We start from the raw sequence: 24,422 nt of genomic DNA, 5'->3' as shown, positions 1-24,422 counted from the left end.
TCCAGGGTGATGTGTTGCTGCCTTACCCCTCGTGGTTCCAGGGTGATGTGTTGCTGCCTTACCCCTCGTGGTTCCAGGGTGATGTGTACAGGTCTCTCTGTGGGTCTCTGTTGCTTGGTATCAACAATAACTAACAAACATCAGCCACTGCATCACGGAATGTCGTGATGTGCCATAATATTCTAATCTATGGGTATAGTACAACTCAAGGGATACGTCCCTAAATGGCACCCTATTCCCTACATAGTGCACTACTTTTGACCAGAGCCCTATGGGTAAAAGGATACCATTTGGGACTCAACCTAGTTTAAGTGTCTTTCTAAAGAGCATTAGTACAACAGTAGCTTCCTGCTGATATTTGCACCAGTGACCTTTTTGTTCTCGTTCTGGTCATTAACAAGCAGGTAATGTAGCAGGGATGTAATGTAGTGTCGGTCAGCCTGGGAAAGGGATTGTTACCAACTTGGGCCACTAGATGTCAACAACGCTTTATGAGAACATATTTAACCCCTTTGATCAATCAGGTTGCATTTTTAATTTAGCACTTCTTTTAACTTCGCCAGAAGAATTAAAATCCCATTATTTCCCAATACTGGGGAAGTGTGTTTGTTATGGATACTTTGAGATTGGAGTGTATGTCTTTTCAATAAGAGCTGAAATGTTAATATTTATTTTGCTTTGGCAGTTGGTTATGGATATGTACCGTGTTTGGACATGTACAGTATGTCTGGTCCAACCCAGAGCCATGTATAAAGAGAGTTGAGACATTGAGGGTTCTACATGACGATGAATTAATTAACATGACACTGCAACATTCTACGGCAGCCATGTTAGCGCCCCGTTAGCATCGTTTAAATATTCCTGTGTAATGTTATGTAACTGAATTTCTAGAATTAGATCAATATTCAAAATTCTTAAAGTTGGTCCAACTCTCTAAAATATATGGCTCTGGTAAAAACTGTTGAATTATGGGAAAAAATTGTCTAAGAGAGAGCAGGAGCCTAAAATAGTCTGTTATCCTGCATCAGCAGAATGCTACAGATTCATTATCGACAAAGACAGGAGTCACTGCACCTCACATTTTTCACTTCTCTGTGACACACAAGTCGTGCACACACACACACACACAGAGAGATTGTGTGAGATTAAGATTATGAAAGAGAGAGAGGATGAGAAATCACTAAACACAGAAAGAGGAGGAAGAGAAAGAGGAAGGGGCAGAGAGACCGTGTGGGGTTAAACGTCCTGCTGAAATCTTACTCAGCAAAAAAAAAGAAGGAATTTCCAGGTCACTGAAATGTTATATTTCAACACAGAAGTTTTGTCATTAGTCAACAGAGGCATTACAACCAACTGCTTTTACATAGAAACACCATGCAACAATTAGATCCACAAGAACTAACAGAAAAAGGAAGAAGCTATCTCACACGCACGCACACACACACACGCGCACGCACGCACGCACGCACGCACACACACACACACACACACGGTATAGTAGCATGGGATAGTCTAGCAGTATAGTATTGTATGGTAGTATGGTATAGTAGTATGGTAGTATGGTATAGTAGTATTATATTGTTAAGAAAAGTCTGAAGCAACTCTAGTCTCAAAAGATTCAATGCAAAAGAAAATCCTCAAGAGCCCACACTCACACCTCTACACTACTACTCTACCTACTACTCTACCTGGGTCTCTCCTGCTGTGCCTCAGCTGATTTGGGCCCCTGGTAAATGATCTCCTCTCTGTTGTGTTTCATGCCGTTCTTATCTGACGTCACTGTCGGCTGCGAAGGCTCCTGGGGCTTCTCGTTGCTATGGCACCCGTGGGTACAGCCCTACGATAGGAAAGTCCCCTCGGGATGCTGTCTCTGACACCTATGGTCCAAACACATCAACGCTATCTAAAGCATTCTCAGAAGTCCCCTACACATTCATAACCTATAATACATCTCTGCACTGACTAATCTCTCCTCATTCAGTGACCTATTTCAGCAATTAAAGGCTTTTCTATATAGTCGTATAATGTTGGTGAGGCATACTTTTGTTTTACTCTGGAATCACGATGATAAATACAATCGTTTTTCTTGAGTGTACTTTTAAACAGAGCTGAGATTTACTTTTGGTCGAGAGCTTCAAAATCCTCGGTGTCCATATCACTAAGGACCTACTGTATCATGGTCCAACTACAGCAACACAGTTGTGAAGAAGGCCCAACTACGTCTCTTCCCTCTCAGGAGGCTGAAAAGATTTGCATTGGGCGCTCAGGTCCTCAAGAAGTTCTACAGCTGCACCATTGAGAGCATCTTAACAAGCTCTGATGCAGCCAGTCATGGCAACTGCTCGGCAACTGCTCGGCATCCGATCACAAGGCGCCACCGAGGGTAGTGCGTACGGCCCAGCACATCACTGGGGCCAAGCTTCCTGACATCCAGAACCTATATACCAGGCGGTGTCAGAGGAAGGCCACACAGACTGTTCTCTCTGCTCCGGCAGGGGCATACTTATTTCACTGTACAGCCTTACCTATGGGTTGTGGATCAATGACACGGGGTATCAGTCTAGTCAGTGACACCCAGAGAACATTAGCATCGTAGCTCTTATTGCGGGACTCTGAAACAACTGTGAATTGAGCCACATTTATTGTACAATTGTGTATTGTGATCGCAAATGGTGTGGTGGGCTTGGCTTGCACGTGCAAATTCAGCACACACAACATTCTATAATAGAATTGTGTTATTTGACGTGTATCTTTCTTGACACACAAAGACCCAAACGGCATTCCATAGTTTGGTGGAAACACCACTGGTGGGAAAATGTGCATATTGTCTTTATTCGGATTCGAGAATGTTCCCATGAAAATCTGTCAGCAATTGGATGGAAACCTAGCTAGTGTCTGCCTCTCTCATATGCACATCTGTCACACACACGTTTACAATTCAATCTCTGTCAGGAATCTCTCCATGATATGTCAGTGATTGGATGACTACTACTCTAGCACACGGTGTTCCTAACAGACACACTAAAACAGTGGCGACCCGTTATTCACAGCAGGTTTTGATCCCCACATTTTTACCCCAAAATAAATAAAAATGTTTTTTTTGGGGGGGGGGTTGCCTGTTTTGCGTGTTATTTTGGCATTAATGTGTCACATATCAGTTTGCAAACAATGTAAAACATATATGAGTTAATAAAGCTGCATAAAAACATGGTCTCTTTCTTTCTTAAGGCAGCTCCAAAATGCAGGTGTTTCAGCCTAGCTCAGTGCTTTCTGTGGTGGTGGGGCAAGCCAGCAGAAAATAGAGCGTTGCTCAGTGTTCTGTCAATCATGGGGACACTACATCACCGCCAAGACTAAGGGTAGAGCTCAAAAATTCAAGCCACTTGGGTGCTGCAGGAGAGTTACATTAGAAGTTCCCATCCAAGGAGGCTCAAGGTCATTGGCCACATAAAATGACATCAAATCTAGTAGCTTTGACCGGACTGATCATGTCAACATCATTTCAAAATCTTAGCTAGCAGTCATCAAGTCGACAATCTACTGGCAAATCCTTGTCATATGAAGAAATTCTAGATAAAACGTATCGGTGCTCATCAGCCATTGGACAAACATTACACAAGTTGGAAATCGCAAATTCAACAATGAGTGGTTTGGATGGAATCAGCGGCTATCTGCAAGCATTGCAAAGCAATCATTAGCCTGCTATTCAGTGGAGTGGCTGTGTGGTCCCACGTCTGGGATTAAGTCTATATTCCTATTTTAAAATGATAAACTCAACATTGGCCATGCTGTCACATGATTTGTGTCGCGCTCAAAACAACTCGGAACTGCAAAATCTGTCTTCAATGAGTTCAAGAGCACTGGGAACCCAGGAAAAACGAGCTACGACTGGGAAAATACTTCTTAAACTTTCATCCAACTCGGGATTGGAAATCCGGAACTCGGGCCTCTTTCTAGAGCTACGACCTGAAGATCACTGACTTCATGCCCCTCTCACTTAGTCCTCCCTGCCGCTCTTCAGCGGTCAGTCCTTATCTAGCGGTGGCTTGGCATTCCTCTCTCCTGGCCTGTCCTGGTAGTTTGGACTAAGGCCTGTCACTAATAAATATTGGCTTTTTGGGACAAACATAAAACTGGACACACTAAGGCCTACTGTAGGTCCACCCCTTGCCCTACACTAACGCCAAACGATTTTCAATAGCATACCGTCTTGACCTTTGAATTCTGTGTGGTTTTGATTCAGAACAAAAATCACAAAACACTAAAAGGAATGGAAAATGACTTTATTTCAACAAAACAAAAAAAACTAAAATAAAAGCCCATAATTGAATTATATTCTGAAACATTTGTTTTGTATTATTTCCATGCTTAATAAAATCCTTATATTTCTGCATAAATAAATAAACATTTACAAAGAGGGGGAAGAACGAGAAAAATCAGAGACGAAGGTGTCATTCTCTGAATCATTGACGACCAATCAATCGATCAACAACTGATCAAATGGACAATTCATTGATGGCCTGTAGACATGCAGCCAATCGCCTTCCTTCCTTCTCCATACATGAAATCCCCCATTGGGTATTATATTATATATATATACCACATAATGCAATTATCGCTCAGGTTCAGAAAACAAATTTATAGCAGATGTGTGTGTGTGCACGCATCGCAAATGGCAATCTCTTCCCTACTGTACGTAGTTCACTAAGTAATGCACTCTATAGGGAGTAGGTTGTCATTTAGGATGTATATTATGTGTGTGTTTGTATGTACATAGTAAATCACCAGGCAGCAGTCAGAATAGTTGAGACCAAAAAAAACATTTAGAAAAAAAAATGTCCACAGGAAAATCTTTGAACGAACACACCGACTGAAAACGAGGGAATTTATACGTTTTTTGTTTTTGTTTTTTTAAACAGATAAAACAAATACATTTCAGGGAGAGATTTATCCAAACGTATCCATTCATAACCCCAAAAGCCTCCCTCTTCCTTTGTGCGTTTCAGATTCACTGACACGTGTCTCGTATGAAAAGGCTCACCAACAGAGGGTGCTTCACTTAGATATGATCAAAAAGACCCATTTCAATAGGAGGAAAAGTTACATGGCATCTTTGGAAAAGTGGGTCGGGCTACACCCGTCAGACCAATGCATTTTGAGAAGACAGGAATCAAGGAAAGACAATTGAGATTGAATAGGTCTGTTTAGGTTAGGGGTACCGGTTCTTGTAGCAGGTTAGGGGTACCGGTTCTTGTAGCAGGTTAGGGGTATCGGTTCTTGTAGCAGGTTAGGGGTACCGGTTCTTGTAGCAGGTTAGGTTAGGGGTACCGGTTCTTGTAGCAGGTTAGGTTAGGGGTACCGGTTCTTGTAGCAGGTTAGGTTAGGGGTACCGGTTCTTGTAGCAGGTTAGGTTAGGGGTGCCTTTTCATGACAACACGGACACTTGAGCGAGTTGACAGAGTAGATCAGGTCATGCTTTTAACTAGCCTGAAATCCAAGCTGATATGCTTACGTTTCAGTCTTGTTTCACCAGGCTTTTAAGGTGTAGCGAGGACAAGACATCACAACTCTCCACGCTGTCACTCTCTCTGCCTTTCCACCATTTTGAAACCAGCTCAAATTTACACAAAACACCTCAATTTACAGGCAGGACTTGTTTTATACATTGTTTTTCTGCATGGAATCCCCAAAATAATAATTAAAGACAAACTGGAGAACACAAGACGTGATAAATTCAGGAGAAAGGAAAAATAAATGTTTTGGGAGATTATAATTTTTTTTTAAATTAATGGCAAACAATAAGTTGCATTCCAAATGGCACCAGCTACCCTATATAGTGCACTACTTTTGACCAGAGCCCTGTTCCCTATATAGTGCACTACTTTAGACCAGAGCCATATGGCTTATGGGTTGATCCTAGATCTGGGCCTAAAAGACCAACTGCTACCCAGAGCTCCATGCCCACCAGATTCAGGGACTGTATGAATCCGAGGAGTCCAGAGAAGGGCATCTGTTTTGGGCCACAAAGATTGAGGGGAGCCCTTAAGTTCCAAACCACCACTCAACCCCCCTTACACAGGTGCTACTATAGCGAGGCTATCCTTTAGACAGAGACATTTCAGAAAGACTACAGGCCTCATCTGTCATAAGGATGATAATACCACCCGTAGCCAGCCGATTGGCTATTGATGCATATGATCCAATCCAAGACAGTTTTAAAGTTTCCAGGATTGATGGACACTGTGGAGTGGGGACATGCCCACTCACAGCAGAAGCAGTGAAGGCCAATGACAGAGCCCAGCGAAACAGGAAGTTAGAAGGGGATTCTAAAGCCGTATCTATAGGAGAATGAAGAAGAGACAGCAATATGGGGGTAATTCTAGAGCTGGGTCTACCTGACAGTATACAAGGAGGGGGATATTTTATAACTATAAACTACCAGGCACTGGATGAGACCAGAGGAAGAATCTAGAGCTGTACATACTAGACAGGCATTGGTGAGACCAGAGGAAGAATCTAGAGCTGTACATACTAGACAGGCATTGGAGAGACCAGAGGAAGAATCTAGAGCTGTACGTACATCAGGGGGCATAGTCATCATCGACTTCAGCGCCAAGATATTAGCCTGGTCCCAGGTCTGTTTGTGCTTTTGCCTACTCCACGGGCAGCATTTAGCATGACAATTACATAAGAAGTTGGCAAGAGAGCACAGACCTGCTACCAAGATGCAGGAAACAGACCTGCTACCAAGAGCCAGGAAACAGACCTGCTACCAAGAGCCAGGAAACAGACCTGCTACCAAGAGCCAGGAAACAGACCTGCTACCAAGAGCCAGGAAACAGACCTGCTACCAAGAGCCAGGAAACAGACCTGCTACCAAGAGCCAGGAAACAGACCTGCTACCAAGAGCCAGGAAACAGACCTGCTACCAAGAGCCAGGAAACAGACCTGCTACCAAGATGCAGGAAACAGACTTGCTACCAAGATGCAGGAAACAGACTTGCTACCAAGATGCAGGAAACAGACTTGCTACCAAGATGCAGGAAACAGACCTGCTACCAAGATGCAGGAAACAGACCTGCTACCAAGATGCAGGAAACAGACCTGCTACCAAGATGCAGGAAACAGACCTGCTACCAAGATGCAGGAAACAGACCTGCTACCAAGATGCAGGAAACAGACCTGCTACCAAGATGCAGGAAACAGACTTGCTACCAAGATGCAGGAAACAGACCTGCTACCAAGATGCAGGAAACAGACCTGCTACCAAGATGCAGGAAACAGACCTGCTACCAAGATGCAGGAAACAGACCTGCTACCAAGATGCAGGAAACAGACCTGCTACCAAGATGCAGGAAACAGACCTGCTACCAAGATGCAGGAAACAGACTTGCTACCAAGATGCAGGAAACAGACCTGCTACCAAGATGCAGGAAACAGACCTGCTACCAAGATGCAGGAAACAGACCTGCTACCAAGATGCAGGAAACAGACCTGCTACCAAGATGCAGGAAACAGACCTGCTACCAAGATGCAGGAAACAGACCTGCTACCAAGATGCAGGAAACAGACCTGCTACCAAGATGCAGGAAACAGACCTGCTACCAAGATGCAGGAAACAGACCTGCTACCAAGAGCCAGGAAACAGACCTGCTACCAAGATGCAGGAAACAGACAGAAAACAGCCCTGGGTGAGCAACACATGGCATGAGCGTGTTACACAGGAAAACACAGCAATGCGTTTTATACAGGGGAATTACTACAGTGGAAATTGTGGCAATGGTTATTTTGGCCAAAAGTTGTTAACCCCTGAGCTGCAATAGTTCCATTGACATCCTTTCATTAAGCATATGGGAACCAGAGTGTTAGCAAACCAGTAATGGGTTGTCCATTTTCAACTCCATGTGCCCCAAAAAAGTATTTAACGATAAAGTAATCCTTGGCAATAAGGTTCAGTGTGTGAACCAGTACCAACCTTGTTGACACACAGACTGTTCAAAACATCATGAAACACCCGTTATGAGAGTTATCTTAGACTCAACAACAGGATAATATCATCCCTTGACACCAGAAGTTACTTTGACATCCTTTCATATGACATCTTGATAAGTGGGAGGAAAAGTGACAGAGCATTGCTTTAAAACAATACATAAATGAGTAATGACAGTACGATAAAAGAATATAAAAATTTAAATTGACATTATTACTACCAGAATTATCCCAGAAAAATCTAACATTGTTCAGTGTGTGTTTCTGCATGTGTGTGTGTGTGTGTATTTGTAACGTGCTACATGCATGTGTGCACATCTGTATGCACACGTTATTGCATGCCTGTGTGTGTGTGTGTGTGTGTGTGTGTGTGTGTGTGTGTGTGTGTGTGTGTGTGTGTAAGCATGAATCCGTCAAAATTCGAGGGTACAGAAGGATGAGGAAACTGTTTTTACAAGACGCAGTAGAGGGGTTAGAAACATTTTACATCAGCAATGTTCCCAAATGGCAACCTATTCTCTAAATACTGTAGGCCACTACTTTTAACCAGGGCAGTAGTGCACTTGATAGAGAACAGGGTGCCATTTCAGATGTGCTCAACAGTTCTCTAGCTCTCTCCATGGACAGACAGAGAATACATGAGAAGCAGCTGAGAGTTGGGATGATGGTGAGGGTAGAGGGGTGTCCTTAATGTTTTCTATCCAGTCTGAATGACGGTAGGATGATGGTGAGGGTAGAGGGGTGTCCTTAATGTTTTCTATCCAGTCTGATTGACGGTAGGATGATGGTGAGGGTAGAGGGGTGTCCTTAATGTTTTCTATCCAGTCTGAATGACGGTAGGATGATGGTGAGGGTAGAGGGGTGTCCTTAATGTATTCTATCCAGTCTGAATGACGGTAGGATGATGGTGAGGGTAGAGGGGTGTCCTTAATGTTTTCTATCCAGTTTGAATGACGGTAGGATGATGGTGAGGGTAGAGGGGTGTCCTTAATGTATTCTATCCAGTCTGAATGACGGTAGGATGATGGTGAGGGTAGAGGGGTGTCCTTAATGTATTCTATCCAGTCTGATTGACGGTGGGATGATGGTGAGGGTAGAGGGGTGTCCTTAATGTTTTCTATCCAGTCTGAATGACGGTAGGATGATGGTGAGGGTAGAGGGGTGTCCTTAATGTTTTCTATCCAGTCTGAATGACGGTAGGATGATGGTGAGGGTAGAGGGGTGTCCTTAATGTTTTCTATCCAGTCTGATTGACGGTAGGATGATGGTGAGGGTAGAGGGGTGTCCTTAATGTTTTCTATCCAGTCTGATTGACGGTAGGATGATGGTGAGGGTAGAGGGGTGTCCGTAATGTTTTCTATCCAGTCTGATTACACCTGGTGACGGCTTCTCCATGTCTGAAACACCTCCCATGGGTAACATACAGACCGTAAGTGCCTTTTTCTGAACTAGCAAACAGTCAAGGACGGCTAGCGAGCAGGGACAAACATTTCCACCCTGTTGATGAGTAACAGTGAGAAAATTGGAAAACAAAAAACAGCTTTAATTTGGTGACCTTTTAGTCTAAGAAAGCAGCTAGAGACCAGCTCACTAAGTAATGCTTTATAAACAGTGTGCGCACACACACAGATAGAAAACCAGAACACAAACTACTGAGTTCCTACCGGTTTGTAAGTATCTCACCAACCAGAGAGGATGGCTCCAACTGTAACCTGCCGATCTGTTTCTAGACAAATCAGTCCGTTCTGCCCATGGCTAGATCCACACCTCTGTCTGTCTATGTGTGTGTGTCAAAAGTGCTCAATATCAGCTCAGTAACATACCTACAACATCGAAGAGTCCCAGTCATTTTAACAGGTCGTAATCCATCTATCTACACCAAAGGTAACAGAAGACAAACTAACCCAACACAGAAAAGTCAATGTACACACTGGTCCTAAGTGTAATGAACCTATGGCCTTTCAAACCTGACCCCTTCACACCGTCTACTCCAAAAGACCTATCCATTTATGGGGGTTCTGTATTTTTTTTGGGGGGGTGGGGGCTGTTTCAGACAGAGAGGTAAGCCTTTATGATATCATAAACACTCCCCAATCTCCCCTCTTCCTTGCTATACCCTTCTCTCTCCATCTCCCGGGTCTACCCTCCTCTATCCCTCCATCTCCCGGGTTCATCTTCCTCTCCTCTTGTATTTGGTGTTGGCTGGTTTTTCTTCTGTCTGCCCCTCAGTCTTTCATTCATTCGTTCCCCTATTCATCGTTCGTCCGCTCTGTGGGTTTAAGCCATCATTTTTGTCACTCTGCTCCCCCCGATGAAATTACATGAACTGCATCTGAGAGAGATGGAGAGAAAGGAGAGAGAAAGAGGAAGGAAAGCCAGTCAGTGAGGGGAAATGGCAGAAAAAGACACTAAACTGCAGGGGAAAATGGGTTTGTGAGTTGGGATGTACAATTGTAGGGCCATAAAGGAATTTGGATTAAGGGTGTCAGGTAGGGTTGCTTGAGTTCAGGAGATGGGGCATAACAGTGTTGTAGGGTCTGGGGGTCACCTGGGGGTCACCTGGGTTCCAGGCATGGGGGAGAAGGGGATGGGGCATAACAGTGTTGTAGGGTCTGGGGGTCACCTGGGGGTCAGGCATGGGGGAGAAGGGGTTTGTGGGTCTGAGTTCAGGGGACGGGGCATAACAGTGTTGTAGGGTCTGGGGGTCACCTGGGGGTCAGGCATGGGGGAGAAGCGGTTTGTGGGTCTGAGTTCAGGGGATGGGGCATAACAGTGTTGTAGGGTCTGGGGGTCAGGCATGGGGGAGAAGGGGTTTGTGGGTCTGAGTTCAGGGGATGGGGCATAACAGTGTTGTAGGGTCTGGGGGTCAGGCATGGGGGAGAAGGGGTTTGTGGGTCTGAGTTCAGGGGATGGGGCATAACAGTGTTGTAGGGTCTGGGGGTCAGGCATGGGGGAGAAGGGGTTTGTGGGTCTGAGTTCAGGGGACGGGGCATAACAGTGTTGTAGGGTCTGGGGGTCACCTGGGGGTCAGGCATGGGGGAGAAGCGGTTTGTGGGTCTGAGTTCAGGGGATGGGGCATAACAGTGTTGTAGGGTCTGGGGGTCAGGCATGGGGGAGAAGGGGTTTGTGGGTCTGAGTTCAGGGGATGGGGCATAACAGTGTTGTAGGGTCTGGGGGTCAGGCATGGGGGAGAAGGGGTTTGTGGGTCTGAGTTCAGGGGATGGGGCATAACAGTGTTGTAGGGTCTGGGGGTCAGGCATGGGGGAGAAGGGGTTTGTGGGTCTGAGTTCAGGGGATGGGGCATAACAGTGTTGTAGGGTCTGGGGGTCACCTGGGGGTCACCTGGGGGGCACCTGGGCTCCAGGCATGGGGGAGAAGCGGTTTGTGGGTCTGAGTTCAGGGGATGGGGCATAACAGTGTTGTAGGGTCTGGGGGTCACCTGGGGGTCAGGCATGGGGGAGAAGGGGATGGGGCATAACAGTGTTGTGGGGTCTGGGGGTCACCTGGGCTCCAGGCATGGGGGAGAAGGGGATGGGGCATAACAGTGTTGTGGGGTCTGGGGGTCACCTGGGGGTCACCTGGGGGTCAGGCATGGGGGAGAAGGGGTTTGTGGGTCTGAGTTCAGGGGACGGGGCATAACAGTGTTGTAGGGTCTGGGGGTCACCTGGGGGTCAGGCATGGGGGAGAAGGGGTTTGTGGGCCTGAGTTCAGGGGATGGGGCATAACAGTGTTGTAGGGTCTGGGGGTCACCTGGGGGTCAGGCATGGGGGAGAAGCGGTTTGTGGGTCTGAGTTCAGAGGATGGGGCATAACAGTGCTGTGGGGTCTGGGGGTCACCTGGGGGTCAGGCATGGGGGAGAAGGGGTTTGTGGGTCTGAGTTCAGGGGACGGGGCATAACAGTGTTGTAGGGTCTGGGGGTCACCTGGGGGTCAGGCATGGGGGAGAAGCGGTTTGTGGGTCTGAGTTCAGAGGATGGGGCATAACAGTGCTGTAGAGTCTGGGGGTCACCTGGGGGTCAGGCATGGGGGAGAAGGGGTTTGTGGGTCTGAGTTCAGGGGATGGGGCATAACAGTATTGTAGGGTCTGGGGGTCACCTGGGCTCCAGGCATGGGGGAGAAGGGATTTGTGGGTCTGAGTACAGGCTGGTTGTACATCATGGGCTGGGTGGCCATCACCTGTACACCCCCCATCTGACCCATCTGAGGAACCTGGGGAAGAAAAAACATCAAGCTTTTCTTTTTGTTTTAATGTGTCAAGACAGTGAGAGACAGGAAAGTTGGGGGACATGTTTAGCATCAGAAGGATGTGGGCCTTCCTAGGCCGTGGTATTAATATGGCTGTGTGAACGGCACTCACCATTCCATACATAGGCACTTGCGGTGTGGTCATGGGGAAAGGCATAGGAGCTGGAGCCTGTATGGGAGGAGAGAGACCTGGTTAACAGAGCTGAGGGACAGTTAAGAGCCGTCTAAACAGGTAAAGGGAGAGGTAAACATGTAAAGGTAAAACTGACAGGATGACCTCCATGACTGTTGCTCATGGACACCACATTCATCAACACAGGTCAACGACAGATAAACACAGGTAAAATAAACGACATAAATACAGGTAAAATAAACGACAGATAAATACAGGTAAAATAAATTGCTAATAAATAAAGGCAAAATAACTCACAGGTACACTAAACAACTGCACTAAACAACTACAGGTACACTAAACTACAGGAAACACAACTACATGTAAACCCGTAAAATATACAACTACAGATAAACAGGTCAAATTAATTACAGGTAAACTAAACAACTGCATGTAAATACAGGTCAAATAAACTATAAATAAATGCAAGTAAAATAAACACAGGTAAACAAACTACAGGTAAAATTAGTTACAGATAAACTACAGGTAAAATAAATAACTACATGTAAAATCAACTATAAATAAATACAGGCACAATAAACACAGGTAAAACCCCCCCACCCAACCACAGGTAAAACCCCCCCACCCAACCACAGGTAAACCCCCTCCCCCCCCAACCACAGGTAAACCCCCCCCCCAACCACAGGTAAACCCCCCCCCCAACCACAGGTAAACCCCCCCCCAACCACAGGTAAACCCCTCCCCAACCACAGGTAAAACCCCCCCCAACCACAGGTAAAACCCCCCCAACCACAGGTAAAACCCCCCCAATCACAGGTACATACAGGTAAAAATGTATGTGCCCCTTTGCTGCTATAACAGCGTCCACTCTTCTGGGAAGGCTTTCCACTAGATGTTGGAACATTGCTGCGGGGACTTGCTTCCAAGTCCCCGCAGCACAAGAGCATTAGTGAGGTCAGGCACTGATGTTGGGGGAGATTAGGCCTGGCTCGCAGTCGGCATTCCAATTCATCACAAAGGTGTTCGATGGGGTTGAGGTCAGGGCTCTGTGCAGACCAGTCAAGTTCTTCCACACCGATCTTGACAAACCATTTCTGTATGGACCTCGCTTGATGCACAGGGGCATTGTCATGCTGAAACAGGAAAGGGTATTCCACAAACTGTTGCCACAAAGTTGGAAGTACAGAATTGTCTAGAATGTTATTGTATGCTGTAGCGTTAAGATTTCTCTTCACTGGAACTAAGTGGCCCAAACCATGAAAAACAGCCCAGACCATTATTCCTCATCCACCAAACTTTATAGTTGGCACTATGCATTGGGGCAGGTAGCGTTCTCCTGGCATCCGCCAAACTCAGATTAGTCCGTCGGACTGCCATATGGTGAAGAGTGATTCATCACACTGCTCAAGAGTCCAATGGAGGCGAGCTTTACACCACCTCAGCTGATGCTTGGCATTGTGCATAGTGATCTTAGGCTTGTGTCATTGAAAACCCATTTCATGAAGCTCCCGACGAACAGTTCTTGTGCTGACGTTGCTTCCAGAGGCAGGTTGGAACTCGGTAGTGAATGTTGCAACCAAGGACAAACGATTTGTTGACGCTACGCTCTTCAGCACTCAGTGGTCCTGTTCTGTGAGCTTGTGTGGCCTACCACGTCGTGGCTGAGCCGTTGTTGCTCCTAGATGTTTCCACTTCACAATAACAGCACTTACAGTTGACCGGGGAAGTCTAGCAGGGCAGAAATCTGACTCGTTGGAAAGGCGGCATCTTTTGACGGTGCCACGTTGAAAGTCAAGGAGCTCTTCAGTAAGGTCAGTCTACTGCCAATGTTTGTCTATGGAGATTGAATGGCTGTGTGCTCAATTATTTTACACCTGTCAGCAACGGTGTGGCTGAAATAGCCAAATCCACTCATTTGAAGGGGTGTCCACATACTTTTGTATATATAAATCAAATCAAAGTTTGTCACGTGCGCCGAATACAACTTACAGTGAAATGCTTACTTACAGGCTCTAACCAATAGTGCAAAAACGGTATTAGGTGAACAATAGGTAGGTAAAGAAATAAAAACAGTAAAAAGACAGAAAAATAACAGTAGCGAGGCTACATACAGTAGCGAGGCTACATACAATAGCGAGGCTACATACAATAGCGAGGCTACATACAATAGCGAGGCTACATACAATAGCGAGGCTACATACAGTAGCGAGGCTACATACAGTAGCGAGGCTACATACAGTAGCGAGGCTACATACAATAGCGAGGCTACATACAATAGCGAGGCTACATACAATAGCGAGGCTACATACAGTAGCGAGGCTACATACAGTAGCGAGGCTACATACAGTAGCGAGGCTACATACAGTAGCGAGGCTTATATACAGTAGCGAGGCTATATACAGTAGCGAGGCTATATACAGTAGCGAGGCTATATACAGTAGCGAGGCTATATACAGTAGCGAGGCTATATACAGTAGCGAGGCTATATACAGACGCTGATTGAGGTAGTATGTACATATGGTTAAAGTGACTATGCATATATGATGAACAGAGAGTAGCAGTAGCGTAAAAGAGGGGTTGGCGGGTGGTGGGTGGAGGAACACAATGCAGATAGCCCAGTTAGCCAATGTGCGGGAGCACTGGTTGGTCGGCCCAATTGAGGTAGTATGTACATGAATGTATAGTTAAAGTGACTATGCATATATGATAAACAGAATAGCAGCAGCGTAAAAAGAGGGTTGGGGGGGGGGGGGGGGGGGGGGGGGCACACAATACAAATAGTCTGTGTATCTATCAGACAGTATAGTGCATCTTTAAAAACAAACAAGTAGGGGAGGAATGAGGGAGAGATCACACTGAGCTGATACTGACCCGAAGTGTACGCTCAAGGATTTAAAACAAGCAATAGGGTGGAAACTTCCTCCAATCTAATGCTTTTAAATTCATGAGGAGGGAGTGTACACTTCTGGGTGAAGGGTAGAGAATGGGAACAAAGACCAGAATTCATGAGGAGGGAGTGTACACTTCTGGGTGAAGGGTAGAGAATGGGAACAAAGACCAGAATTCATGAGGAGGGAGTGTACACTTCTGGGTGAAGGGTAGAGAATGGGAACAAAGACCAGAATTCATGAGGAGGGAGTGTACACTTCTGGGTGAAGGGTAGAGAATGGGAACAAAGACCAGAATTCATGAGGAGGGAGTGTACACTTCTGGGTGAAGGGTAGAGAATGAGAACAAAGACCAGAATTCATGAGGAGGGAGTGTACACTTCTGGGTGAAGGGTAGAGAATGGGAACAAAGACCAGAATTCTCTCTAAACAGACTACCAGGCCAAATAGGCCCCTGGTGAAAAGTGGTGCACCATTTGGGTCCCACCCTACTACTTACATAACCGGCATAGAACATCCCATTCTGCATGGCAAAGACGAACAGAGAGAGAGAGAGATGGGGAAGGGAAAAGAGAGGAATAGAGAGAGAGAGAGATGGGGAAGGGAAAAGAGAGGAATAGAGAGAGAGAGAGATGGGGAAGGGAAAAGAGAGGAATAGAGAGAGAGAGAGATGGGGAAGGGAAAAGAGAGGAATAGAGAGAGAGAGATGGGGAAGGGAAAAGAGAGGAATAGAGAGAGAGAGATGGGGAAGGGAAAAGAGAGGAATAGAGAGAGAGAGAGATGGGGAAGGGAAAAGAGAGGAATAGAGAGAGAGAGAGATGGGGAAGGGAAAAGAGAGGAATAGAGAGAGAGAGATGGGGAAGGGAAAAGAGAGGAATAGAGAGAGAGGGAGATGGGGAAGGGAAAAGAGAGGAATAGAGAGAGAGAGAGATGGGGAAGGGAAAAGAGAGGAATAGAGAGAGAGGGAAGATGGATGAGGTGAAGAAGTCAAGACAGCAAAAACAGGACGACATGAAAAAAATGGAGACAGACAGAGACAAACAGACAGGGACACACAGACAGAGACACACAAACAGAGACAGAGACAGAGACACAAACAGAGACAGAGACACAAACAGAGACAGAGACGGAGACAGAGAGACAGAGAGACAGACAAACAGAGAGACGCAGACAGACAGACAGAGAGAGACAGAGAGAGACAGAGACAGAGACACAAACAGAGACAGAGACACAAACAGAGACAGAGAGAGACAGAGACAGAGAGAGACAGAGAGACAGAGAGACAGACAAACAGAGAGACGCAGACAGACAGACAGACAGAGACGTAGACAGACAGACAGACGCAGACAGACACAGACAGACAGACAGAGACGCAGACAGACAGACAGAGAGACGCAGACAGAGAGACACAGAGACACAGGGAAAGAGACAGACAGGGAGAGAGAGACAGGGAGAGAGAGACAGGGAGAAAGGAAGCAAGGGGTTAGTGACAGATTTCCATTGGCAAGCTCAGCACTCAGTCTTGGCAAGCACTAGGGTTTCCGTTAGGAAAATGCAGCAAGGAACAGCAAAATCACCAGCCTATAGCAATCCAATATGTCACGTAATAGAAACGTTTAAGTCTGTAATAAACCCAGTCCACTCCGTTTCTTACAGAGTCTGGTTCTGGAAACAGAAAACCGTATTGAGATCAAAGGTTGAATTGAGGCGAAAATTAGCAGAATGTCGGCCAAAATCCACCTCGCTCCATCTTCTCCCACTGCCGGCCACTGAGCTTCCTCTCATTACCATATTTGATAGTGAGTGGAAACTCCAACCAGATGCTTCACATTTATACACCCGGTGAAATATATCTGGCTCATTGCTCGTTCTCTGTTATAAGCCCAGCAATGTGTACAAGGCAGTAGGCTATGATGCCAAAATTCATTTCACAAAGCAATTAGTGGGGAAAACACAATTGTCAAAAGCGCACATGCATTTTTCATGTGACAGAGATGAAAATATGAAGTACAAATTTTGAAAGACGAGAGATCTAAAGATGCAACAACTAGCATGGGTTGCTAACATGACTAGAAGTGTGCGTTTGACTACGGGACAATGAAAGAAAGTAGAAATAGAGAGAAATAGACTTCCGTATGCCTTTGAAACCAGTAGTCTTCAGAAAATAATTGGCTCCCCTTTCTACAGGTTAGATTTGACTTTGAAGCAAGGTAAGACACGCCTCATTAACATGAAGTAAAATGTTTGCTTTCAAACAATTAAAGTGTATGTTTTTTAAAATGCCTCGTGCCTCCAGCTCATTGCAACGTGGTGTGTGTACGATGCCTTCCATTGCCTTGGAAACACACTTCAATTATCAGTCCGAAAATCTTTTATATATTTAAAAAAAAAAGCTATTTTTAAAATCGTGGCCATCAAACTGTTTAACACACGATTGCATTTATTGTTGAAATGAAAGCATGTTTCACTCCAGCAGTAATGAGCTGTTTGAGGAGCTGTAGCAGCAGCTGTCACGTTGTCTGACAGATTTGCGTTCATAGGCTCTGTATCTGTATGCTGCGTGTGTGTGATGAACATAAGGACTCACGAAAATACACAGAAGGCAATTTAATTCCACAAAATGTATGCAAATGCCCCTATAGCATAACCGGTCAAATGTATTTACATCGACTGGTATTTCCATCTATGAAAAGGCTACAAAGCATTATTTTGCAATGGGATTATTTTATTTTTATTGGACAATTGGGTAGTGGCAGTTAACACATTTTTTTTGGTGTGGGGGGGGGGGGGGGCAAAAGCCAGCTAACGGAAATCCTGGCACACACGCACAAAGCACAGCAATCACAGTCTTGGCTAGAGTCCATCTACTGCAGCTGGACAGGCTGTTATCGACAAAATAACATCACATGCTTCTCCGGTGTGTGTGTGTGTCAGACAGACAGACAGACCTAGCCGACCCACAACCACTCACCAGGTGTTGTACAGGCATGGGTGCGGGGGCCATGGGAACAGGGTTCCAGGCCGTGGTGCTGGTCATGGTCTTACTCTGCCAGTTGTGTCCCCCAGTTAGCCTCTTCTCTCCAGACTGGCTCCACTGCATGTCTGGCCTGAACACCGGGGCACACAGAGACAAAATACACCGTGCAAAAACACCACACTCGTTAATCAACTGTCACAATATAATATTTGTAACAATCTGACACCAACGGTTACAGGTACATAATATAAACGGATATAAACTGCATGTCTATAATGTCGTTAATATATTGCAGCTAAAGCACTTCACTAGGTCTCAATGTGTCTTGTTACGGGCTGCTGCCGCTGTCGTCCAGACGGGGCAAGCTGTTTTAGTTTCCAACATATTTGAGTAGCACAGAAGCTTTGAGATGGGTGGGCCCTAACACAGGTCAGTGGGATGGCAGTCCGTCTAGGGAAAACACTGCAGTGGTCCGTCCCAAAACTAGCATTACATGCTACGTAGCAAATTATCCAGACAATAGAATGTTGATTAACACTATGTTTCTACCACATTATTGTTTTGTAATTAAAAACACTTAGATGTCAGACTATTTTAGTGACTTTTCTTTGTGTACCTTCTACCCCTTTCTCTCCCCAATTTCGTGAAATCCAATTGGTAGTTACAGTCTTGTCCCTTACGGACTCGGGAGAGGTGAAGGTCGAGAGCCGTGTGTCCTCCTAAACACGACCCCGCCAAGCCGCACTGCTTTTTGACACACTGCTCGCTTAACCTGGAAGCCAGCCGCACCAATGTGTCGGTGGAAACACCGTACATCTGGCGACCGAAATCAGCTTGCAGGCGACCGGTCCGCCACAAGGAGTCGCTAGAGTGTGATGGGACAAGGAAATCCCGGCCGGCCAAACCCTCTCCTAACCCGGACGACACTGGGCCAATTGTCCGCCGCCTCATGGGTCTCCCGGTCACGTCCGGCTGTGACACAGCCTGGGATCGAACCCGGGGCTGTAGTGAAGGCTCAAGCACCGCGAGGCAGCGCCACTCAGGAGGCCCAGACTATCACTTATTTTAGTAGTGTGTTTTATGTCGAGAAGCAGTCTATTGTGTGTTATCAGCACTGCCTGCCTGGGACTGGAGTACTGTAGGATGGCAGACCGCCATAGCCCTCTATTGTCTAGGGAAAACGCTGCAGTAGTCTGGCTCTACATCTACAGACACACACACACACACTTACTTCTTGGCTGGGGCTCCTCCGAACTGCAGATCTGAGGAGAGAGCGAGAGATGGGTGAGTTGTATTTAAATCTCCAGAGAGAGAGAGTATCTAAGCCAGACAGAAAGCCAGCCAGCCCTGGAGAGTAGTGAAGGCTCCTAAATACTGTTTACAGTAAGAGTAGCGGCTTGTGATCAGTGGCTCCCTATTGGGTTCCCTCTCACTGTCCTTTCCCTGCCTGTCCTCTCTCTGTCTGCCCAAACCTCTGATAGCTACTAGGGACAATACCTACCATTAGGTAATCCAATGGACCGAGAGGGAGAGGAGAGAGGGGGAGAGGAGAGAGAATAGAGGGGTAAAGGAGAGAGGGGTAAAGGAGAGAGGGGTAAAGGAGAGAGGGGTAAAGGAGAGAGGGGTAAAGGAGAGAGGGGTAAAGGAGAGAGGGGTAAAGGAGAGAGGGGTAAAGGAGAGAGGGGTAGAGGAGAGAGGGGTAGAGGAGAGAGGGGTAAAGGAGAGAGGGGTAGAGGAGAGAGGGGGAGAGAATATCGGGGGAGAGAATAGAGGGGGAGAGGAGAGAGGGGTAGAGGAGAGAGGGGTAGAGGAGAGAGGGGTAGAAGAATAGAGGGGTAGAAGAATAGAGGGGGAGAGGAGAGAGGGGTAGAGAATAGAGGGGTAGAGAATAGAGGGGTAGAGAATAGAGGGGGAGAGGAGAGAGGGGTAGAGAATAGAGGGAGAGAGGGGTAGAAGAATAGAGGGGGAGAGGAGAGAGGGGTAGAAGAATAGAGGGGGAGAGGAGAGAGGGGTAGAGAATAGAGGGGTAGAGGAGAGAGGGGTAGAGAATAGAGGGGTAGAGAATAGAGGGGGAGAGAATAGAGGGGGAGAGGAGAGAGGGGGAGAGAATATCGGGGGAGAGAATATCGGGGGAGAGGAGAGAGGGGGAGAGGAGAGAGGGGGAGAGAATAGAGGGGGAGAGAATAGAGGGGGAGAGAATAGAGGGGGAGAGGAGAGAGGGGTAGAGAATAGAGGGGGAGAGGAGAGAGGGGTAGAAGAATAGAGGGGGAGAGGAGAGAGGGGTAGAGAATAGAGGGGTAGAGAATAGAGGGGAGAGGAGAGAGGGGTAGAGAATAGAGGGGGAGAGAATAGAGGGGGAGAGAATAGAGGGGGAGAGAATAGAGGGGGAGAGAATAGAGGGGGAGAGAATAGAGGGGGAGAGGAGAGAGGGGTAGAGAATAGAGGGGGAGAGGAGAGAGGGGTAGAAGAATAGAGGGGGAGAGGAGAGAGGGGTAGAGAATAGAGGGGTAGAGAATAGAGGGGAGAGGAGAGAGGGGTAGAGAATAGAGGGGGAGAGAATAGAGGGGTAGAGAATAGAGGGGGAGAGGAGAGAGGGGTAGAAGAATAGAGGGGGAGAGGAGAGAGGGGTAGAAGAATAGAGGGGGAGAGGAGAGAGGGGTAGAGAATAGAGGGGTAGAGAATAGAGGGGTAGAGAATAGAGGGGTAGAGAATAGAGGGGTAGAGGAGAGAGGGGTAGAGAATAGAGGGGGAGAGAATAGAGGGGGAGAGAATAGAGGGGGAGAGGAGAGAGGGGGAGAGAATAGAGGGGGAGAGGAGAGAGGGGGAGAGAAGAGAGGGGGAGAGAATAGAGGGGGAGAGGAGAGAGGGGTAGAGAATAGAGGGGGAGAGGAGAGAGGGGTAGAGGAGTCAGCACAATGCACAAAGAGAAAGACAAGGAAGAAACAGATGAGGACACAAAAGTAGTGTGTGTGTCTCTGTACAGTACTCACTGCCAACGAGGTTGGCGAGGGAGGAATCCAGGTCGTTGGCCAGCAGCTTGCCCCCTGGGTGGTACCCTGGATGGGGGTGACTTGGGTGGGGGTGGTGGAGGGCCATGGGGGGAGCCTGGTTATGGTTGGACATTGTGGGCTTCAGCAGGTCCCCAAGAGCATCAAACCCTGGAGGACACAGAGATAGAGACACCGGTTAATACATTACACACACACACACACACACACACACACACACACACACACAGCACAAAGCCAAGCAGGTACATTATACATACACAAGGATATCAGCATTACACAAAGCGTAGGCCACGAACTCACACACAGATGGGTTATGAGGGTTAAAGAAAAGCACTGCATGCAGGAAAGGTTTGAGAGAGAGAGAAATGACTTGGGGGGGGGGGGGCAGGATCAGGTTGTGGGATATCATGACAGAGTCATGAAGTCAAAAGGCTGTGTTCCATTCCTTTGATATCTATGCTCAGGGCTTCAGTAGCTGTGTCCCGTCTATTCATTGTATTTCTAGGATTCAGCCTCAGGGGCGGTAGCTGTATTTGGAGTGATGATGGACTTCTGTTATTGAGTCATTACGCTGATCGATTATATTCATTACATTTCTAGACTAAAACAGTAGAAGTGTAACCCATGTAGTTCTACCGTTTCTAGTCAGTCACAGTCGACACAAAAAAAATAAAAATCCAAATCTATTTCTAGCCTGAGTAGGCTAGCTATTTTTGTGTGCTGATGAATTTTATGTGCTCGTTGTTGTGGAGTCATTACCCAGATGGATTCTATTAACTCTGTTTCTGGATGAAAACAGTAGCTTTATCCTTTCTATGTATCCTATTTCTAGGCCCAGCAGCTGTGTTATGATGGATTTATGTTCTTGTGGTTGCCATGTTGTGAAGTCATTACGCTGATTGAGGCTGTGTATTCTAGCAGCCAAGAGGGCAGTCTAGCGACGCACACCTGTACTGTATTAATGTATACAGGGTTGACTGGTGTAGTTACACAGCAGTGAGAGTCAATGAGAAATTAAGTCATTCACGGTGTAAACGTTAAATTATATTACTATAACCATGGTCTAGTCTGGTCCTCATTCTGCTAATGGGGACACAATACCACACACACACACAGAGAGAGAGAGAGAGAGAGAGAGATAGAGCGAGAGAGATAGAGCGAGAGAGATAGAGAGATAGAGAGAGAGATAGAGAGAGAGAGAGCGAGAGCGATAGATAGTAATGGAGAAACGAGCAGAGACAAGCGTAGCCAGGCCGACAGGAGGAGGACAGAGGGGACGGACGGACGAGGACGACAGAGGGGGACGGACGGAAGGAGGACGACAGAGGGGGACGGACGGAAGGAGGAGGACGACAGAGGGGGACGGACGGACGGAAGGAAGGAGGAGGACGACAGAGGGGGACGGACGGAAGGAAGGACGACGAGGGGGACGGACGGAAGGAGGACGACGGACGGACGGACGACGAGGGGGACGGACGGAAGGAGGACGACGGACGGACGGAAGGAGGAGGAGGACGACAGAGGGGGACGGACGGAAGGAAGGAGGAGGAGGACGACAGAGGGGGACGGACAGACGGAAGGAAGGAGGGGGACAGAGGGGGACGGACGGACGGAAGGAGGAGGACGACAGAGGGGGACGGAAGGAGGACGACCCTCCCTCATCTCCTCCCACCACTTGACTAAGAGAAAGTTAAGTGAGGGAGCGGAGATAAAGGAGGAATCATATTTGGTTAGGAAGCTGTGTCTAGCTTCAGGAGTGTGCTGACATAGCAATGCATCCCAGATGGCACCCTATTCCCTACATACTACACTACTTTTAGTCTGAGCCCTACGGGGTCAAAAGTAGTGTAGTATGTAGGGAATAGGGTGCCATCTGGGACTCCACGTTGATAAAGTAGGAACTTCCTGCTCGGTTCAGCAGGAAACAGAGAAAACCAGCACACTCAGTAGAGAGAGGAGGAAGACAGAGGAGGAAGACAGAGGAGGAAGACAGAGGAGGAAGACAGAGGAGGAAGACAGAGGAGGAAGACAGAGGGGGAAGACAGAGGGGGAAGACAGAGGAGGAAGACAGAGGGGGAAGACAGAGGGGGAAGACAGAGGGGGAAGACAGAGGGGGAAGAGAGCCTCGGCCCCGCAGAAAAACAAGAAAGAAAGAAGAGTTAACCGTTAGCTAAGTGTTGAGGGACCTCAGGTTGAGACAGAGGCAGTAGAGGGAAGAGGGGAATAGATGAAGAGAGGAGAACCCATGGAAAGGTAGCGGCTCTGAAGAGATGGGCTGTCTGTCACGTGGGATGGCGGGACGGTGTGAACGACAACAAATGGATGGGTGACAGACCAATGGGAATGAGATGAGATGACCAGAACACACACACACAGCGATGCAAGATGAAACAGGGGTAGTAGGAACACCTAAAGCTGAATGATTTTGTGGCAACACAAACCAAGCCAGAAACATGAACCAAACCAGAAGAGGTTGATAAGTCTAACAGCTAGTTGTAATCATAGGTAGTAAACTAAACCAAGACAGAGTTATTCATTTAGTGTATGGTTCTCTTTACCATCAGCGGCTGGCTGCACGCCGTTATTGGCTATTCCTCTAGCCCCGCCCCCAAAAACAGCATCAAAATCTACACTTATGGAGGACTCGGCTTGCACAGCAGCACCTAGGAGACAGAGGTCAGAGGTCATGAGACTGTTGTCAGGGCTACATAAAACTGGCTTTAGGCGGAAGACATTGTGAACACAGAGGAAGCACTGGCTGGCTCTCAGTAAATAATATTTATTTATCTCTGTTGCTAGGGAGCGTGGGGCCATCATAAGAGCTACGTTACGCTGAAGGTTTTAACACTGTCGTAACCGCTACATAGGACGCATTTCAATGTTTCTAACAGAAAAGAAAATGGTGGCTAGACGAATGAACGGATGATGAATGGATAAACGCATGAATGACTGAATACATGACACAGGAAATACATTTTGATATTTACAATTTAAAAAAGAGACCCGTAATTCAGAGACCAAAATAAAACCCCTGAAGTCTAAACATAGAGGCTTGTCAGGACAAAAAGGGTTTTACGCGTGTTTTGTGTGACTATACACAGAGCTTATCAACACTCTATCTCCACCCTCCTTCTGAACCAGAAGTTCAGGAGGTTAAGTGAGAAAAACAAACTACTTCCC

General features: G+C 46.9%; 1 protein-coding gene across 1 annotated transcript in view; it reads right to left on the bottom strand.

Moving 5' to 3' along the window:
- Positions 1–4,267: 4,267 nt before the first annotated feature.
- LOC120030506 (phosphatidylinositol-binding clathrin assembly protein) overlaps positions 4,268–24,422 on the bottom strand; it is a 20,528-nt gene continuing 373 nt past the window's right edge. Inside the window, exons 2-8 of the mRNA XM_038975913.1 lie at positions 23,801–23,905; positions 21,222–21,389; positions 19,463–19,493; positions 18,226–18,361; positions 12,346–12,402; positions 12,084–12,197; positions 4,268–10,321 (exon numbers count right to left, since the gene is read on the bottom strand). Coding sequence (XP_038831841.1) covers positions 10,307–10,321; positions 12,084–12,197; positions 12,346–12,402; positions 18,226–18,361; positions 19,463–19,493; positions 21,222–21,389; positions 23,801–23,905 — 626 coding nt within the window. The 3' untranslated portion in view covers positions 4,268–10,306. The remainder of the gene's footprint in view (positions 10,322–12,083; positions 12,198–12,345; positions 12,403–18,225; positions 18,362–19,462; positions 19,494–21,221; positions 21,390–23,800; positions 23,906–24,422) is intronic.

The sequence above is a fragment of the Salvelinus namaycush genome, chromosome 36 (genome assembly GCF_016432855.1).
Source record: "Salvelinus namaycush isolate Seneca chromosome 36, SaNama_1.0, whole genome shotgun sequence".
NCBI lineage: Eukaryota > Metazoa > Chordata > Actinopteri > Salmoniformes > Salmonidae > Salvelinus > Salvelinus namaycush.
The sequence above is the reverse complement of the archived record's forward strand: the minus strand, read 5'-3'. Positions and strand labels throughout refer to the sequence as shown.